Source organism: Sander vitreus, unplaced genomic scaffold (genome assembly GCF_031162955.1).
Source record: "Sander vitreus isolate 19-12246 unplaced genomic scaffold, sanVit1 ctg294_0, whole genome shotgun sequence".
Taxonomy (NCBI): domain Eukaryota; kingdom Metazoa; phylum Chordata; class Actinopteri; order Perciformes; family Percidae; genus Sander; species Sander vitreus.
The window spans coordinates 39621-58936 of NW_027595448.1; the positions used below are offsets into that span (position 1 = coordinate 39621).

At 39.0% G+C, this 19316-nt stretch overlaps 1 protein-coding gene across 1 annotated transcript in view; it reads right to left on the minus strand.

Moving 5' to 3' along the window:
- Window positions 1–19316, minus strand: part of trim67 (tripartite motif containing 67) — a 44504-nt gene that overhangs the window by 13330 nt on the left and 11858 nt on the right. Inside the window, exons 2-4 of the mRNA XM_078244732.1 lie at window positions 9798–9893; window positions 6813–6935; window positions 1519–1629 (exon numbers count right to left, since the gene is read on the minus strand). Coding sequence (XP_078100858.1) covers window positions 1519–1629; window positions 6813–6935; window positions 9798–9893 — 330 coding nt within the window. The remainder of the gene's footprint in view (window positions 1–1518; window positions 1630–6812; window positions 6936–9797; window positions 9894–19316) is intronic.

The following is a 19316-nucleotide window of genomic DNA, read 5'->3' on the forward strand; positions in this document are numbered from 1 at the left end:
GGCTTCACAAACATCAGAGGCTCCCTGTAAAGCTGATTTCTTGTCTTAAGCTCAAAGGAACTAAGTTGCATGCTTCCTTGTTTCTTTCAGCTTTCACAATTTAAATTTTTGGTGGTAAATACTTTAGAAAAGTTTTTTTTTTTTTTTTTTTTTTTTAAATGTACAGTAAGACCCCATACTGTGTCCTGCCTCGTGTATAATCTCTGAAACTTAAATCCTATCTGAAGTAGTTTCAAAAGAGAAGACTGCTGTTTGTTTATATTTTCCATAATGATCAGCAATTCCCCTGAAGTTACTAAAACCAAGAATGAATTTATTTTGCCACAACCTAATATGCCTCTAAAAAATTTTTTGGGGATTTTAGTGTCTTCAGGGACATTGTTAATAATAAACATCCTTATCCTTAAATAGCCTTTAATTTGAATTCTTTCTTTTTACAGAAACTGAAGGATCCCTTTTGAGCTGAGAAAATTCTCCAAAAGCCTTGTGTTACACAATCTTTTCAACTCATTATTATCTGATAAATGCTTCGGCATAAGATGCATTTATTAGATGGTCCAATGGGTTAAACAGATTTTACCTTGTGAAAAGCTGACATTTTGGAGATGCATGTTTTGTACTTTGCTACGTAAAGCTATAGTGCGTAGTTTCTGTCTCCCCCATGAGCAATTCTAAGTAATAACAACAAAACTGTCGGCGTCCACATGATGCAAGCTAGAGCTGGAGATCTTTTCCCGAACTCGACGGGAACCGACGGGTTCGGTCAGGTTCGGTTTTAATTTCTATCATTTTACACGGGCTCAGGCTGATGAGGTGAAACGGAGGCTGGCCTGAGCCTCTGGCAATTACATTTGCCAAGAAAGCAAAGTCTGAGGTGTGGAAAACTTTTGACCATGTGCATTGACAAAAGGCAAACGAGCTGTGTGCGTGCGCACATTTGAATAATGTCGGGCTGTAAGCGGGTTCAGGCTTTTAAAAAGCTGTCAATCAAAATGTACTTGCCGGCCTCGGGCCTTGTCAGGCCGAACTTTTTAGGGCCCGATTACGGCTCTAATACAAGACTTCCGTGACCGCGCACCACCACCTCCCCCCTCCTCCACGCAGTTGCTGGTAGCCAAGGAGGACACGGAGGATTAAAAAAACATAGAGGTAATTATCTTCACTCGAGTTTCTGCGCGGGAAAGTCAATCTTCTGAACATAGCCATACTGAGAAATACAGAGAGAGTTGTGTGGAGCTGATAGTCTTAATTAGCTTTGTAGCAACTCATTTGGCAATGGCTCGAATATAACGGACGTTCATTAATTTAAAAAAGTTACACAATAAAGCTTTAAGTATTGAAAGCTTCAAAACCCACGGGCAAAATGTGAAACCTAAATGACTAACTGAAATGATTTACTTTATCTGGATACGATAACTTTCTTTTCTTTATCCAGTTGCTATGTGAGGAAAAACACTAGGATACGTACAACTCTTGATACAATCTCATAAAGACATACACACACTCTGGGTCAGATACCTGGAGGAATCCACTGGGATCGTTCTCTTTGAGGACTTCCAGGCAGTACTCCATCATGCCGGTGGTCTGACGTAGCTTCATGGTGCAGTGCGTGATCTGGTCACGCACCACCTGAGACAAAGGCAGATCAGAGAAATTAGTGGTTAAAAGCTATGTTATAGAGCAGAACTTCTGTAATGTTGTCAATGCTTTTAAGCTTCAAAAAGACACTTATGAGACCATGGACCCCACTTGAAATTAAGTGCAGGGAGAGCAAAGGACTTGTAGAAAAGGTAGCCGTTTTTCGAGCCACATTCTCTACAAACAAGCAGTCTTAATATATACTTCAAAACTACTCCCTGAACCCAGTGCCAGTCAGCTCTGTTTGGCACTGGGTGGTTAATAAAATACCAAATGTGCCAACAGCAACTAAAGAAAACATTTTTCACACAGCTTGTCATGGCTGAATCCAAGTGGAAAAGGTTATCTGGTGTCTGGCTGCCAACACTTACAAGCTGTAAAGATATTAAATCAGAGTTTATCACAGCATCTCTACCATCAGCTGCTGTTTGATTATCAGCTGATCGAGATTCAACATCATACCGACCGCCATATTTGTCGCCTGCACCCCATTTAACCTGGACTCGCAGCCCTCGCCAAAAGACGGCATGCAAGCTCGACCAAATGGAGCACAGCCGACAAAAATAAGTAACTAAAGGGGCAGTAGGTAGAGGGCTTACTTTCCAAAAGTTAAAAAAACAAAAAAACTAAATGAAGGCTAAGGACTCAAACGCTATGGCTAGGATTGCTCAAAAGATGATGTGGTGGAGGTGGAAATGGGCTGGTACATTTTTTTTTTTTACATAATCGTCGTTTCTTAGTTTACCACAATTAATTGCTAACATTAGCTAATGTCCTAAGGGGTATGATTGTTGATGGTAATTGTCAGTTTTATGTTCATTTAAGAAAAAAGTACATGTTTTATGATAATAACGAGGCGCGGTTTACTTCATAGGCTGTGTACCTGTGTTACTACATTATCTTATCTTATCTATTAACAGTGATATAACCAAAGTATGAATCCTGGGATTCATTCAAACCTTGAATTTGTTTGAAAAACTGAAAGAGACAATTATGTTGTTAATCTCAATTATTTCTGAGACAATTAATTGTACACTAAAATGTGGAATTGTTACAGCTCTATTCCCAAGTTGTTCAGCAATAACACAAAGACAAAAGGACTAAAACGCAGAAAATTAGGAAATTCAATGTGCTAACATGTGACAAATACAGGCTTCTAATAGCATTGAGAGAACACAGGACAAAAAGCTTGGACTGGCAGCATGTCTTTATATACAGTATACTAGGAGTGCAATGGGGATCAGGTGTGCGGATGGGTGTGGATCAGGTGATTGGACCTGGCTGGAACAACAGGTGAGTTAAACAGAAAGCATGTCTGCCAGCATGAATGTATAATTCCCCATTTGGAAGACATCTTTCAAAATTCCATAGTATTCCTGGCACACTATCACCGGTAGGTACTTTCTTTCAATATCACTTCAGATATTTTACAGAAACACGTTATCAGACAGCCATTACCAGATTAATGTGACTTTGTTTTTTCTCTCTCTCGCTCTCTCTATAGCTTTTTGAAAGCTGGTCTCCTTTTTATTCTCACACACACAAACACACACGGACAGACAGACATCACATGGTATCTGCTGGCTGAACTCCGAGCAGCAGGGAAATGAGATTTGGACGGGTGTCACAGCCAGTCGTTTGAGGCTAATTGAAACTCACCGAACTGTCACCGCCTTATTAGCCTTTTGTTTACATTTAATAATACCTGCACTAGATTTCAGCTGCTCAGATTGCTTTGTCTGCTCAAAGCGCACCTGATACATATATAATATGTACTGTACATGTATGTATATGCGTGTGACAGATACATAAACTTTTCAATAGTTAGGCAAGAGATTAGACAGAAAATGTCTTTCTATGTTGGTGAATCCAAGATAATTAATTACACTGTTAACCAATGGCTGTCTAAATGGATCAAAGAGTAAATTGGACTAAGTCTTGGAATTAAGCCCCTCCTTTATTCGATGGTTAATGAGATCACAGTTAATTATTCACCTGTCAACTGCTTTATGAAATGAAATATGAAGAGCATGAAGAGTCAACTGTAAGAGGATCAAAACAAACTACAATCTGAAGATATGGAGGCTGACTGTTAGATGAAGCAAAAGGCAGAAATATCGGATAAAAACTAGTTTAAAAAAAACTTTTACAAACCCCCTAAACACATTCTTATGCCTGACATTTTATATTAATGTTCAGCCTCTTATATCACTGTGTGAAAAGCAGCTTCAAATTTGTTTTTTGTTTTGCTGTAATAGCTTTCGAGCCCAACAAAAGTGTGCTTTAATGTGTACAGGTTTCAATCAGAATATTAACAACTTGTGTATTGAATTAGTTAAGGTTATGTATGTATTTGGTTGTGTATGTGTGAAAAGGGTTGGTTTAGAGCTTTGTCTTGGGATATGTTAAAGGATTTAGGATTAGGAGGGTTCAATAATGCATCAGATGGTCAATAAAAGGTCATTAAAGGTAAAAGAATTATAGAAATTGTGTACTTCTGTGGATATACACAACCATCAGCTGGAATTCACTAATAGCTAAACACACACACACACTCAAATTATTTAACAGGAGAAAATTTTCATTTCCATTCAGGTTGGCTTACACCCCGCTCCTATCTCCTGTGTGAACAACATGAAGCGTGAAGCCTAAGTAAATCTCAGATTTATTTCAATTTCCTTCTTTCCCGCTGAGACGTGCCGTCAGCTCCCACGCACTCCTGCAGACCTGGATGAAGGGATTTTTCAGTATGTTCCACATGCATCTGAAATTCATTTGAGGGTGCGAATACTGAAACATGTTAATGCAAACCCAGATTCGAGATACCAGAAACACTGCCAACATGACTCACAGCCTCTTCATCACACTCAGAACCATGTGTCAGTTCAGGTTAGAGCAATATTTTGGGCTGATATTGTCCATTTCTGGTAGTTTTTGGAGCGCAAGTGCACAGTCTTGTTCAGTCTATGTTGGCATGGTGTTGCCATGATGCAGGGCTTTATATACAGTATTTAGTGAAGTAGAAAATATATGTTCTTACTGCACATTCTTTTGTATTTGTGTTTAATGCTTAAATAATGCTTACATGTGCAGTTTGTGTTGTAGCTGCTATCTGTAAGTAAAGTGTTAAAGGTAACCTCTCAGTTTGCACTTTGCAAAATAATGCTCAAATGTTAGTTTTTTTTAAAGACAGAATTGGCTTCTGACTTCATTAACCGAGATCGGTTGAAGCCAAATCTCATTCATAGAAGGACTCAGACACACACTCATCTGTATGAGTTAGAGATAAGTGAATATTAATCCATCAGCCGCTGGATTATGGCTAAAACTACAGTGTGTGTGTGTGTGTGTGTGTGTGTGTGTGTGTGTCAGTCAGTCAGTAACCACAACTTTACCAACTACTGGCTAAAATGAAGCCCTGTGACATCAAAAGTAATTATTGTTAATACTTACAAATGTAATTACGAAATATTTTCTTTACCAAATTTGCTATACATTTTAATTAGAATTCTAAATTTGAATAATAGGGAGTATTTCTGTCTGTTCTTTGAAAGAGGAAACAGAAATATGTTCCTTTTAAGGGATTTAGCTCTGGATTTGGTGATTATTTTTTAGAAACATCTGCCTTTCTTGGTGTAGACACAGTCTTTAGAATTTTTATTTTATTTTGATATTTTGGCTTTGAGTCTGGCCAAGCTGTAACGTATCTACAAAAACAGATTAAAAGGCTTTGAAGTGCTTTTCAAAAAAAAAAGGAGAGGGCAAAGGGTGAGTTCACAGTCAGAAAATATGAAGATCCACTGAAATAAATTAACAGTTGTGCTTTTTTGGTCTGAGTCACATTGTCTTTGACGTCGTCCAAGAACAACCACAAGCTGCGTTCAGTTTCATAATTCATTTATGGAAAAGTGTTTTTCTGAGTTAGTGTGAAAAACTGCAACTAATGTGTGAAGATTCCTGGATTTCATTGTTTTTTTCTATCCACCTCCTATCTATGTTGTCTGTCAAATAATTAATTTCTTTGGAAATCATAATCAATGTTGATACCTGATACATATCATTTTTCAGAAATTCGGGTCATGGGCCGAAGCATTCAAGCCACTGCTTGTCAAAGTTCTTACATGAATAAGAGGTTGTAATGTTATCAGTTAAGAGAGAAACAAGGTCCTAAATTTAAATGTATTCATGTGAAAACGTTTAATCAGCCATCTACAGCAGCTATTCTTCTCTTGTTCCGGCTTCAGCGCAGCCTCCAGCTCTTTGTCCTCTGGCTAAATCTCAATCCCCAGTTTGCAGATAATGACAACAGCTGTCCTTGGGGCTTCCGTCCAAACACTCCTCCCCCCACCCCCTCCTCCCCCGCCACCAGCCAGACGGTCAGTCGGTCGGTGGGCACGTTGAGGCTGGGCAGGCGTCCATGTGATACACTGGGACTTAGGAAAACCCCAGCGGTGGATTTACAGAGGAAAGTAAGTATAATAATTACACTGCTGGTTGGAAGGAGCTAACACTGAAAACCTATTTTTCTGATCCACTTCTTACTATGAGCGATGATCTGGCCATTACCTTTTAAAATGAGAACAGAAATGATTATTTCACATAAGAGATTTTTGTATTTGTGTTCCGTCAATGCTTTTCCCACTAATTTATTTCATTAGTGTTTGTGAGTTATTAATATATAACTAAGGATGTTTATGTCTAACTTGCTTGTTCCTTATTTATTTAATATATATATGTTAAAGAAAAATACTTTATATTTAAAAAAAATAGGTTTTCAGAAGCTTTACCTAACTGCTTAGATTCTTTTCCAAAACCTACTGGACAATAAACACATTCACATGGTTAATTCCCATGGCAGATTAACAGCCAGGTTATTTTTTCATAGGTTTTTTTTTTTTTAATCTTCTGATGATTATGCCGTTGCTAATATATTGGGATATACACTAACAAGTGCTGGAATAGAAAGAGAGCGAAACAGGTATTGCACATTATTACAATTGTGGCTGGTGGAAGCAAATACAGAGGCAGATAACCCCAATTATGCCGTTCGCTTTAGGCAGGATAAGAAGGGACTGATGAAGAGAGATGAGAGATGTTTGCAGTATTGATAGTGTGTCTTTGGGTGGACATGCAGCTACACACTGACATAAAACTAAAAGATCAATCAGTCCCACCTTTAACTTGTACTCCTTCTCCTTGGTGACTTTGGTGAGCAGTTTGGCTTTCTGTCTTGTGAGCGCCTCAATCAGAGAGTCACACTGGGCCACGAGGCAAGCTTCGAACTCCACGCCGTTCTCCTGAAGCAAAACACACACACACACACACACACACACACACACACACACACTCAATCAGAAGGGGCAAAAATAGTGTATGGGACACTTCTGCCAAAATAAAGCTACTTCAAGGCATCCGAAAGTCATTCTCATTATGGGCTCTCAGTAAGAAATAATCAATAAATCAACAGTGTGACTAATATAGATCTGTTGGTGTATTTTAGTAGTTTGTTACTGATATGTTACAGTTTTTTACAATCACTTTGCTACTAATTTCAGAACCTTGACGTCATTTTTCAAAACTCTAGACACAAAACTCAAAACGGTCATCACTTGTAACACAGGCTGTCCAATGTTCAAAACATTGCATTGTGCATTCATATCTTTAAATAAATCTTGCACTTGCACAATCATTGGTTCAAAAAACTAATTGATTGTGAAATACCATTGAAACGTTACTTTAGATCACCCACACACAAGCTACCCGTAGTTTCACTGGGTCATCGTTCGTACAATCATTACATATTGTAGTACAAAATAGGTGATACATGTTTCATTATGGTACTAGATGTAAAGACTTCTCTGTAAAAGTACTGCAGTAGTAGAGCGAATACTACAGACAAACCTGAAATGTATTGATGAAAAACAATACAGTATGATCACAACATAGGTTTATTTGAATCAAAGCAAAATAATTAGCTACAAAATAGAAAAGACAGTACTGTAAAACATCAAATGCAGTGATCCTCAACTTGCTTGTACTGTAAAAAGCAAAACAAAGAAGTGATTACTGTACTTCTACATATTCATCAACTCCGTCTTCTGGATTTGGCTGCAGGTTCTCAGGTTGGCAATTAGCCAAACATATTGGAAAAAACCTTCGGGCATGGCCAACAATGTGGTACGAGTATATATAAGTATATGTATATGTATATATACAGTATATATATAAAGTATATATCTCAATCATCAGTAACGTGTTGGCAGAATTGGACAAGCAATTCCAAGGGCCTGCATGCATACAGTGCAGTACTGTCAATACTGTAAATAGTCTCAAAGGTGGTACATGGGACCATAGAAACAGTGTCTGATAAACAGTAGTACATTACAGTAAAGAATGATGATGAAATATTACATCCATAGATAATGTAGTCTAATTGGTTCATGCTCCATGCTAATTGGTGACAATGAATGGAGATCTTTATTCCTCACTCTCACATCTTTCTTTCTTTTTATCTACTCATCTCGTTCTCTGGCTCTCAGACAGAGCAAAGTAGGGTTAAGAGTTTGTTTTATTTAAATGCAATTCACCATTTTGCAACAAGACTCTTAGGGCCCTATTTTAACGATTTAAGCGCACAGCGTGAAGCGCATGGTGCAGGTGCGTTTATGGCGTGTCCAAATCCGCAAGTTTGACAGCAGAAAAAAGGGTCCGGGCGCCGGGCACATTGTTCAAAAGGGTTGTACTTAGTGTCTTCATTAATTCATAGGTGTGTTTTGGGCGTAACATGCATTAACCAATCAGAGTATCATCTCCCATTCCCTTTAAAAGCCAGGTGCGTTTGTACCTTGACGCATTGCTATTATGATGGCGGATTTGCACCGTAATATTTTTATTTGTAATCTTTTGCATGTTTGTGTGCTGCTACACTTCCCTGTGTGTGTAACAAGCATAGTGTGTGCGCTGTGCATAAGCTTAGGCTTATTTTACTAATGCATGTTAAAATAACAATGAAATGCTGCGTTGTTGACTTTAGACCAGGTTTTTGTTGGTTGATCACTTCCTGCTGCCTCAAGATAGCAATACACCAAGAATGCACCTGAACACACCTCCCTGTAAGACCAGCACGCCCATGGGCGCACAGATGGTCGCAGGTGTGTTTGCTATTTAAACGACGTGGGCGCTGGACGGTCTTAAAATAGCAAAGACACTTGCGTCTGGCTTTGCGCCGCGCCTGGTTAAAAGATAGGGTTCTTAATGTCTTTTCACAGTGTTGTGGCTGATATGGTTTGTTTTAGTTTAGTGATTCAGTGGATGTACCTCCCTGCTGCATTGTGAGGGGTCCAAATGTGTCTCTGTGACTGATTTATTTGGAGTGTGTTACCCATTACCAGCATCCCCAAAGCAAAATGTATTTAGTCCAGAAAAACAGCAGTGCTGATGTAAATTATGTAAAGACCTCTACATGTGGAGGTAACTGATCAAACATGGATGTTGGTTCTGGTACAATCGTGCACAGCCAGACCTTCATGGAGATCTTGAGACCGTACAAACCCTGGTGCTTTGGAACAACCACTTTCAGAAATAGCGCCTAAGCAAAATCAAGAGATGTGTACCAGTCCCACCTGCGAAATATCAGCATACTAACTCTATACAGTGTGTACTATATAATGTTTATAGTATACTGTTTTGCAAATAGTGTACAAAAAATAAGCATGGTTAAATCCAAACAGGAAATTACATCCATAAAACAGTATTTTTGGCTTCTAAGATCCTTCTGAAGCTGTTTCACCACACAAACACAACATTTTTGAGTATACTTCAACAGTAGAGTATGTAGTATGGAACTGGGACACAGCTAAATTCTCTTATTGCATTAAAGTATAACAAAAGTCCATTGAGTTTTATGCAACTTTTGTGCTTTGGTTTCTTCAGACCTCCTTGAGCCAAAACTAACTACTAACTCTGGCTCTTCTTTTAAATTCCTCCCAGCGCACACAAGATTAGTCGCGGATGATGTGAAGACAAAAACATTTCATTCTATAAAACTATCTTGACATCCTATGACATCCAAACCACAGTTGTACAGATGGTAACAGACAAACACATGTATAAATAGTATATTTCACACAGTGTACATGTGTTATATACAGTGGCGTCACCTGTATCTGCTGAAGCATGTTCTTGAGCTGAACCAGGAACTCCTTGGCATCTTTAGCTTTTTCAGAAACAGCGTTCAGGGCCTGGGAGATCTGGCACTGCAGAGACACACAGAACGAAATAAACATACACAAATAAAATACATTAAAAAAGTGAGATTTTTCAGGCAGCTTCAGTTGTCTTTAATACTTTGGCGAGTATTATTGAACTGACTTTTTAATAACTACAAAAAGACAAATATAAATTTCTGGGTACACTTTACTTGAAGGTATCTACATAAGATGTAGATACCTGTCATGAACGTGTCATAAACATTATAAAGAACGAAATAACGCTTCTTTTAGGAAGTGTCATTCGGTTTTTGTCATGACAAGTTATGGTTAGGGTTAGAGTTAGGGTTAGGGTTAGGGTTAGAGTCATGTGTTCATGACAGTGTCATGACACTCTTATGTAGATACCTTCAAGTAAAGTGTTACCAAAAGTTTTGGTCCAATCAAATTCTCACAAACAATAAAATCTGCTAGATTTTCCCAGATACAACTCTAAAAGCTCAAGACACTATTCAACACTTCATTCAGTAAAGAAAAGCTTAAAATTAGAGATGTTCCGACACCGATACCAGTATCGGTGTCGGCTCTGATACTGCCTAAAACGCTGGTATCGGTATCGGGAAGTACTGGAGTTAATGCACGGATCCGATACCACGTAATAAAGCCCTAAAGAAAATCTACGTTAAAGTAGTTTATTTATGTTCTTTTTCTGTTATAACTGACTGTCAAACTGGAGAATAACAGAAAGTTCTGTGGCATTCATGTTTCACAAAGAGTTTAACCTGAGCCAGACCGACGACAAAGATAGAAATAATATCACATCCATACAGGGATAGTAGTATACACTTGTTAAAATATAATAAAATATATGACACACTGGTATCGGATCGGTACCGATACGCAAGTTCAGGTATCGGAATCGATGTCGGGAAGCAAAAAATGGTATCGGGCCATCTCTACTTAAAATGTGTCTAGACATGACACTACTGGCTCCATTTCAATCGACTTCTGGAAGATAGACATTACATGTAGAGAAGAAAGGGAAACCATCATATGAAATCAAAAGGAAAAGAATTCCAAACACGGCAATTTTTGTCGTTGGTGATTGCTGACACCACCTCTAAAAGATATAATTTACACATCAGATTTGACTGTAACACTGTATGGATACTGCTCAATCAAGGCTCTTCTCCTTCTAAGGCAAACGGTGCAACCAGTGAACCACTGGTTCTTTGAGGCGGAATTTTGCAGTTATGTAATCATTTAACCCAACAGACCATACCCCTTGATGCTCAGATTACGTCTAATCCTAGCCCAGAGCAAAATCATTGGGACCCCCCTCTCACAGCCCGAGAGGCTGCATTGTTTTATAATCTAGATTAGGTTATGTCATAGATTATAAAGTAGATTCCCATCACTTGTTACTCTCTCTATAGCAACAGCAACACTTCAAGCCAAGGCAGAATTAAATGAACTAGCAAGAATATAAAAACAAATCCTAAATCACAGTAAAGAGTCGCAAATGTATACCATAAGACGATTTATCAAAAGAAAATACCTTAAAATCATTACATATTTTAAAAATACAAGTGTTATGCTCTACTGTATATCATGATCAACAGCTGTTTATACTGTTAGGAGCATTTGCATGTTGAAAGATGAGCAGCAGCACAAAAAATGACAGCGAACATTTATCTAACAAACAATATATCTCGGTCCTGCAGCTACAAGCTCAGATAAAATACTGGTGGAACTGATCACACTGTAGCTGTGCAAACTATAAACATGAGTTAATATATATGATTAACCTCAGTGGTCCTTGTCTCTGCATATTTAAAAAAAAAAAAAAGGCATTTAAAAATCTCCAATAAATAAAAGTCCAATAAAATAAAATGCTTAAAAATAAAAGTATTTCAACTGTGCTCTGACTACAGTCATAGTCAGCGAGAATCTGTGTGTGTGTGTGTGTGTGTGTGTGTGTGTGTGTGTGTGTGTGTGTGTGTGTGTGTGTGTGTCCGTGTGTGTGTGCGTGTATCAGTCACTGGTAAATAAGACAGACAGGACAAAGGAAACACACATACTGTTACAGACATGCCAAGCTGTGATGAATCTGCTACACTGTCGCCACACCCACATTTCCCACCTGCTCCTCTTTATCTCCACACACGTATTTTATTATATATCAAAATATAACAATTTAAAAAAAGAGATTGATTTTGTGAATGACTAAGCAATATACGATACACTTAATGTTTAAAATTTTTTGTAAATGTGCAAATGTAAATTAACAAATAATACTCTGTAAACCTTAAGTAATGATCATTTCACCACCATACATTTCTTCCCTGTCACTATTCCCTAGGTGTTTGAAAGTAAATCTAAGTAAACCGCATACATACAGCACAATGCACTGCATAATCCCATCTCCACATCTCCACAATAACCCCTCCACCCCCACACCACACCACACCACACACTGATCTTATCCCTGTACATCCCTCTTCTGTACACGTGCTGTCCGGAGTTAGGAGGAGGAATGTGTGGAGGTCATGGTTCCAGATCAGCCCAACCCATCTGTGGCGCTTCTTACTGCTCCCTACAAGAGGCCATCTGGCCCAGCAAGCTGTCTGGCCTGAGTGTGTGTGTGTGTGTGTGTGTGTGTGTGTGTGTGTGTGTGTGTGTGTGTGTGTGTGTGTGTGTGTGTGTGTGTGTGTGTGTGTGTGTGTGTGTGTGTTTGCGTGCCAAAATGCTAACAAGGGGATGACGGATGTGCCATACAGGGGTTGTCCTGGACCATCCCGTCCTCTATTGCTTCTACTGTCGGGTTCTCCATTTCTGCTGCTTATCAGGTCAAAGTTCCGAGCTGCATCCACCCACCTGCCTGTCTGCTCCTTCAGTTATTAAAGATCTCTTTTAATCGTTCATTGATTTTCTTAACCAACTAGTTATTTCTCAGAGTGGTTGGGAGCTGCAGTCTGTCCCAGCATGCATTGCGTGGAAGGCAGGCTGTGAGGGGATTTTGTCAAAGTGGCCACAGTTTGCCTTTTTCTTTATCTAACCAGGTGAAGTCTCATTGACATTAAAGTCTCTTCTCCAAAAAGAGAACTGGACAAAAGAAAAGCAGCATTAAACATTGTTACGTATACAATACAAACAACAGGAACAGAATACGACAGTTGTCACACACCACAGAGAAGCCCAAATAATCCCCAGTTAAGCTGCATATAAAAGCACAACCCTGTCACCTAGAAAATACGTTAATATATAACTAATTTGCATTAGCAGATATGTTAAGAAGGAAACGTAATAACATCAGAAATGAATTGGCAAGTTGCAAAAATGTTAACAGTGAACATACCAGTAAAATATAAAATATACTATATACTATACTATCGCCATGTGCTTCAGATTTCCGCCCAAGAAAATATGACCCATTGTTAGATACTCTGTAAAAAGCTGAATATAACCGCTTAACATTCATTTGCAATTATTCCACCGTTCTGATGGTAAAATGTGTCTTCACCAAGGCCCCAAACTGCTCATGTGCTCTAATTAATTAGCTGCAATTGAGCAGCTGTTTGAATAGATTGCAGCACTGACCATGATGCTGTAAGACATCAACAGATTGAATCTTTTTTATTTGTTAACTTGTTAACCCTAAAGAGGCCAGGTCTTCATTGTCTCACAGCTGTTTTGTTTGCAGTCCACTATATTTGCTTTCAAATTGTCACTCAATGGGTTTTTCTTGTTGTTGATGCAGATATAGATTTAAGGGTCATGTAGCAAAATTCAACATAACTTGTTTTGGATTGCATGCTATTCAACTTCAACAGTCTCAACTGATTTCTTCTATAACATGCTCCCAAAAAACTGCAAAAGCCTTTTGTAAGAATCGATATTTACAGGTTTTAAAATACCAGTTCAGAAGACAGACCATAACCAGGTCTAAATTTGGCTACAGTCGCGATGCGTCAACCTACAGTAGACCCCAGTAAAAGTGTGTATAGCAGTGTAAAAATGTGACAAGTCTGCCCTGCAGGAAGATGATGAGCCAGTGAAGAGATTTGGAACAAAGGAGAAGAACAGAAACATGGGAAAATCATGCAGAGAAAAAGGAAATTGAAAGTGAAAAACAACAAGGGGTGATAAGAAATAGAACTAATCTTAGCGAGGGTCAATGCACCTGCAGAACAAAATTGTCCATTCAGAAATCCTATTTATTCCCTCCTTTGTTTCTTTTGTTCTCCTCCACTTGACCTTTTACATCTTTTAGTACTCCTCCAAACGGGAGTGTCATCTTTCTTTTATTCCCCGCTGTCAGCAGCCTTCAGCACTCCTCTCAGAGACAAGTGCTATTATCTCATTATCTTATTATTGGAGCGATGGAGGACCATTTATTCAGTCTGTGACATTCAGAGAGACCGGGGACATTCATGGAGGCACAGCTGTGTTGGTTCACTGATGCAGTAGCTTTCAGCTCAACATTTAGCAGGATGCAGGGGAGCAGGCCGCGAAACTGATTCAGGAGGTGAACTGCTTATAGCGATGAAACGGCGGCTAACTGGAGAGCAGAAAGAGAGTTGGAACTTCAAGAGAGTGTGACGGGGCATGCAGACCATGAGTCCTGTTGTTGTACCCCAGACGGCACAAAACAATCCTATTTTGTTGATGAATCTAAGTATTATGAATGAATCAATATATATTTTTTTTCTTTTTTTTGGGGGGGGTTACTATGACCCACAGGAGAACAATAGGCAGCTCTTATGTGTTTGGCTGTCAGCCGGGGAATGGTTGATGGTGGTGTTGACCTTGTCAGAATGATACCCAGGTGACGTGGAGAGGAGCAAGCGGAGGAGGGGCTCCACCCCCTCATTTACCTCCCCACCTCCCAGATTTTATTTTTTTGCTTTTACGTCCTCCTCTATCTCTGTTTTCATTTACCCTCAATCCCTTTCTCAATAGAACCTGGTTCTGATATTTTTCACCACTGATAAACCCAAACCATCTCCCAAAGACGTACTTAGTGGTAAATAGGGGTTCTACTTTTGTGAATCAATAGTGCACATGTTATTAAGTTTGGAAGGAGCTAACCAATCAAATCACCTCTCCTCCTTCCCTTATGAAGCTCTTTACCATGGCACGCTGACAATGTTGTGATGAAGAAAGCAGCCCAGAAAAAAATCTCGCACTCCCAAAGGAAAAGTGACTTCACTGTGCGTAATAATAAGCACCTTAAATTAAATAGCACATTTGGTTAACATGCTGCTCACGTACTTCAAGATCCATTGCCCAATGAAAGAGGGGAAGAAAAAAAAATATTATATGTATATAATAATTATATGACATGAAGATCCAAAGAGAATCAGTGGCAGATTGCATGGTGAATTTGACTACAGCCGAGAGCCAGTTGCTGATATCTCACAGAATATGAAGCTGCCTCCACAATTCTGTGTCACAGTGCACAGTCAAATTTCTGTGTTAGATGTCAAGCATTTACACTATGTCTACTTGTTAAAATATTGTTAGTTTTTTACATTTTTAGTATTTCAAAAACTTACATTACATGATTACAATCATGCATAAAAGGCATTATTATGCCTTTGAAAAGGGTCTGCTGGGCACCTGGGTAGCTCAATGGTGGAGCACACGCCCATATATAGAGGTTTGCTCTTCGATGCGGCGGCCACGGGTTCGGCTCCGACCTGCATCCCTTTGCTACATGTCATTCCCCCTATGTCTTCAGCTGTCCTATAAAGATAGGGGCCTAAAATGCCCACAACAAAATAAATATATATTTTTTTAAAAGAAGAAGAAAAAAAAGAAAAGGGTCTGCCCATGTCTGCAGCAGACATGGGAAGACCTTTTTCTTGTGCTGGTAAAAACACAAAAATAGCACAGAACACAGGCTGGTGAAACACTGTGTGTACCATCATGGATAGCACAGCTCTCCTCTTGAACAAAGGAAGATGGCAACCATGTTCTTAAATTGCATTATATCTCTATATGTCATTATAATTCAAAATGTAGTATTGACCAAATGTATATTAGATACTCTATGTAATCAATCAAGTGTATCATATTTATCAAATCCTAGGTAGTCTACAATGACTGTACCAGAACTAATTCTTTATAAAAAAGCCCAAAACAACAATTTGATTGGTCTAATCCATATTCACCCAACACCTGCGTGTATGTTTGACTTGCCAAATATTGTCAATATATATACATTAAAATGTGACTTTATACATACAGTATATATCACTTTACTCCACCAGAACAACCAGTCTTTCCTTCCCTCAGTCTAGTCAGCCAGCTGTGTTACAGTATTAGTGTTTCACATCTGGTGGAGGTCAAAACCAATCTCCTTTCCCCTTCCTCCTCTTCATCCTCTCCTCCACCATCACCCAGCCTCCCAATCCTCTGCTGCTCTGCTGAACAGCCATTTTAAAGCTAATACAATAAACTTGCAAGTACCATATCTAGCTTTAGCCCGACCAAAACAAAAACAAGGATCTATCAGCTGAAGCAAAGTAAATAAAAAGAAATCCTAGATATCAGGAAAGAAAAATACACAATTAATGAATAAATAGTTTAAGACTGCTCAGTATTGTTGTAATATTGGCTATAATTAGCGTTATAATAAGTATAAACGCAAAGAAATGTGGTTTCAACATAATATGACTTTCAAATGGTGATATGAATGGGGCAGGGCTAATATGTCGGAGGAGTACATTTCTATGTGTCATTTACATACAAATTGACAAATTAGACCGAGCGACCCACAGACCAACATTTGGGCGCTAGCGGTACTAACAAACCAATTTGACGTGTTGCTAACCCAGAAAACCAAACGTTATTCTGCATACAGAGCAGAAAGCCTTGATACTTCAAAAATTGCTATTTTAAGCTTTTTAACCATATGTATGTAACGCATCAATATTTATAGCATTTAAGGTTCAGTGCTCACACATGTCCAGTGGAGCTAACGCAAACGCCTACTTCATCTCCATGAGTCACACCTTTTACATAGTCGTAACCTTTTGAACTGAGTGTGCCTGTGTTCATTATTAACCATAAAATACATTACTCATACATTATGTATATATATATATATATACACATATACATTATATATGTATAATGTGATGCTCATGTTCAACTTTATGTTGCTTTATTTATCAATAAATCAAAAGCCACACAAGTCCCTATAGAGAGAGAGAGAAAAAGCTACTTCAAATGCCACTTCTACTCACTATGATGAGACTTTTAACAGTTTGCCACCCAGCCAGAGCACAACACTGACACATTCTTCCCTGGGTCGTCTTAGATAAACCATAGCATGGATCAGTGGCTACAGCCACAACGGCCTCAATGAGCTCCGGGAGGAAGGAGGAAGCATCGTTTTATCACCCTGACTTTTCCTCGTGGGGGTTTGCTTCTGAGGAGAAAGCGGCGAGTCAACAAAAGGGCTGCAGAGCAAAGAAGAACAGCCCCTCTAATCAATAATTGATCTTCCATATTAATAAATGCAGAGGGTAGGTAGATCGCCGAGGGCGTAATTGTCATAAAACGAGTGCAAATTAGGTTTGTTGGAGATGATACTTCCATTACAGACTGTCATGGGACACTGTCGATTTTTCCGTGTTAAGATTTTAGAATGCCAATTCCTTCACTGTTACACTACAGCAAATGTTACAGAAGCTGACAAATGCATAGAAACTGGCCCAAGACTCATCCATTAGCATATAATCTGCTGCCTAATTTATTGGGCTTCCTAATGAATAAGCAGCCGCTTGTAACCATGGTAACGAAGCTCATTGTTCCACTATAGGATGTCCACACTCTCCACCGAGGTCTGGCATCCGCACTCATTTTGTTACAAGAAATAGATCACAAATACACTCTCTCTCTCTCTCTCTCTCTCTCTCTCTGTCACACACACACACACACACACACACACACACACACTTTCTGCTGAGTCTGTCTGCTGTGTTACAGCCAGAAGAGAGGAAGTGTAGTAAAGTGTGCATTAACCTACATTCACCGCACAAGTCCAGCAGCAAAGCCTTGAGTTACTATCTGCCATGGTGTCTGACTGTTTGACTGTGTGTGTGTGTGTGTGTGTGTGTGTGTGTGTGTGTGTCTGTGTGTGTGTGTCTGTGTGCGTTCGGACGTGCGTGGGTGCGTGCGCTATATACTCACGACATTGTGAGGACAGAAATCTGTTAATACAGTCATTTTATAGGGACTGAGCTTCAATGTGGGGACATAAATCCGGTCACCAGGGTTACGGTTGGAAATAAAATTTGGTTCCACATCCTGCATCCTCTTAAAATAGTACTTCACCTGTTAAGCATTGCACTTTTATAACATTGCAATAGAAAGTTTATTTTTTTCTTCAAATTTGATTAAACAGAAGCAAAGACATCGTCTTTTGTTTTCCAAGCATTCTTCTTTTTTGTCGAAACATGGCACCTACATTACCCATAATGCAACTCAACTGCTGACAGTACGGTTGGAGATGCGGCGTGTTACGCTAGTAATGTAGCCTCGAGCCGCTAGCCTCAAGCAGAAATGACGACAGGGTCCACGTCTGGTAAGCTCCCTTCACTGTACTATTCACATCAAATAAAGTAGGGCTGCAACTAACGATTATTTTCATTATCGATTAATCTGTCGATTATTTTCTCAATTAATCGATTAGTTGTTTGGTCTATAAAATGTCAGAAAATGGTGAAAAATGTTGATCAAGAAAATATCTACATTTAAGAAGCTGGAATCGGAGAAGTTTAGACAACTAATCGATTAATCTTTGCAGCTCTAAAATAAATAATCTGTTTTTAAAACAGTCCTGGTTATTCTGAAAAAGAAAATGTGCAACACGTCCATATCTACAGCTAATAAGAGACTTTGAGAGGCTGACAATTTTGGGCCTTTTACTGAAAGTAAACAGAATAGCCTCATAAGTGCTGTGCTACGTATTAGTGTGTTTCAGTGTGTGTTGCTGGGCCTGAGGTTACGGGCGGGTAAAGCTGACCTGTCACGCCACGGTCTGCGAGCTACCATCTGGAATGAGGTTAGTCAGACACAGTCAGTCGGCACAGTTCTGCGCTCGCTTTAAATGAGCTTAGTAACAGCGTCTCGGAGAGATGAAAGCATCTATTCTTGCTGATAAAATTGTTGTCATTTCTTGTAATGCAGCCTGAGGCGCTGAATTCAATTCAAAAAGGTATTAGACAGACGACACTCCGTGTCACTCGGAAATCAGTACGATGTTTTCATCTTGTGCACTTATTGTGATATAAAATGAGATATGACATGTACAAGTCATCATTAAAACATGTTCAGACTGTGACATAAAATGACCATAATAAACTGTATCTGTAGGAAATATGAGCATGAGTCACTTTTCAAACTTGCTTTCTGAGCTGTTGTCCGACTGAGCTGTTTCTCTGCTTTTATATCACAACC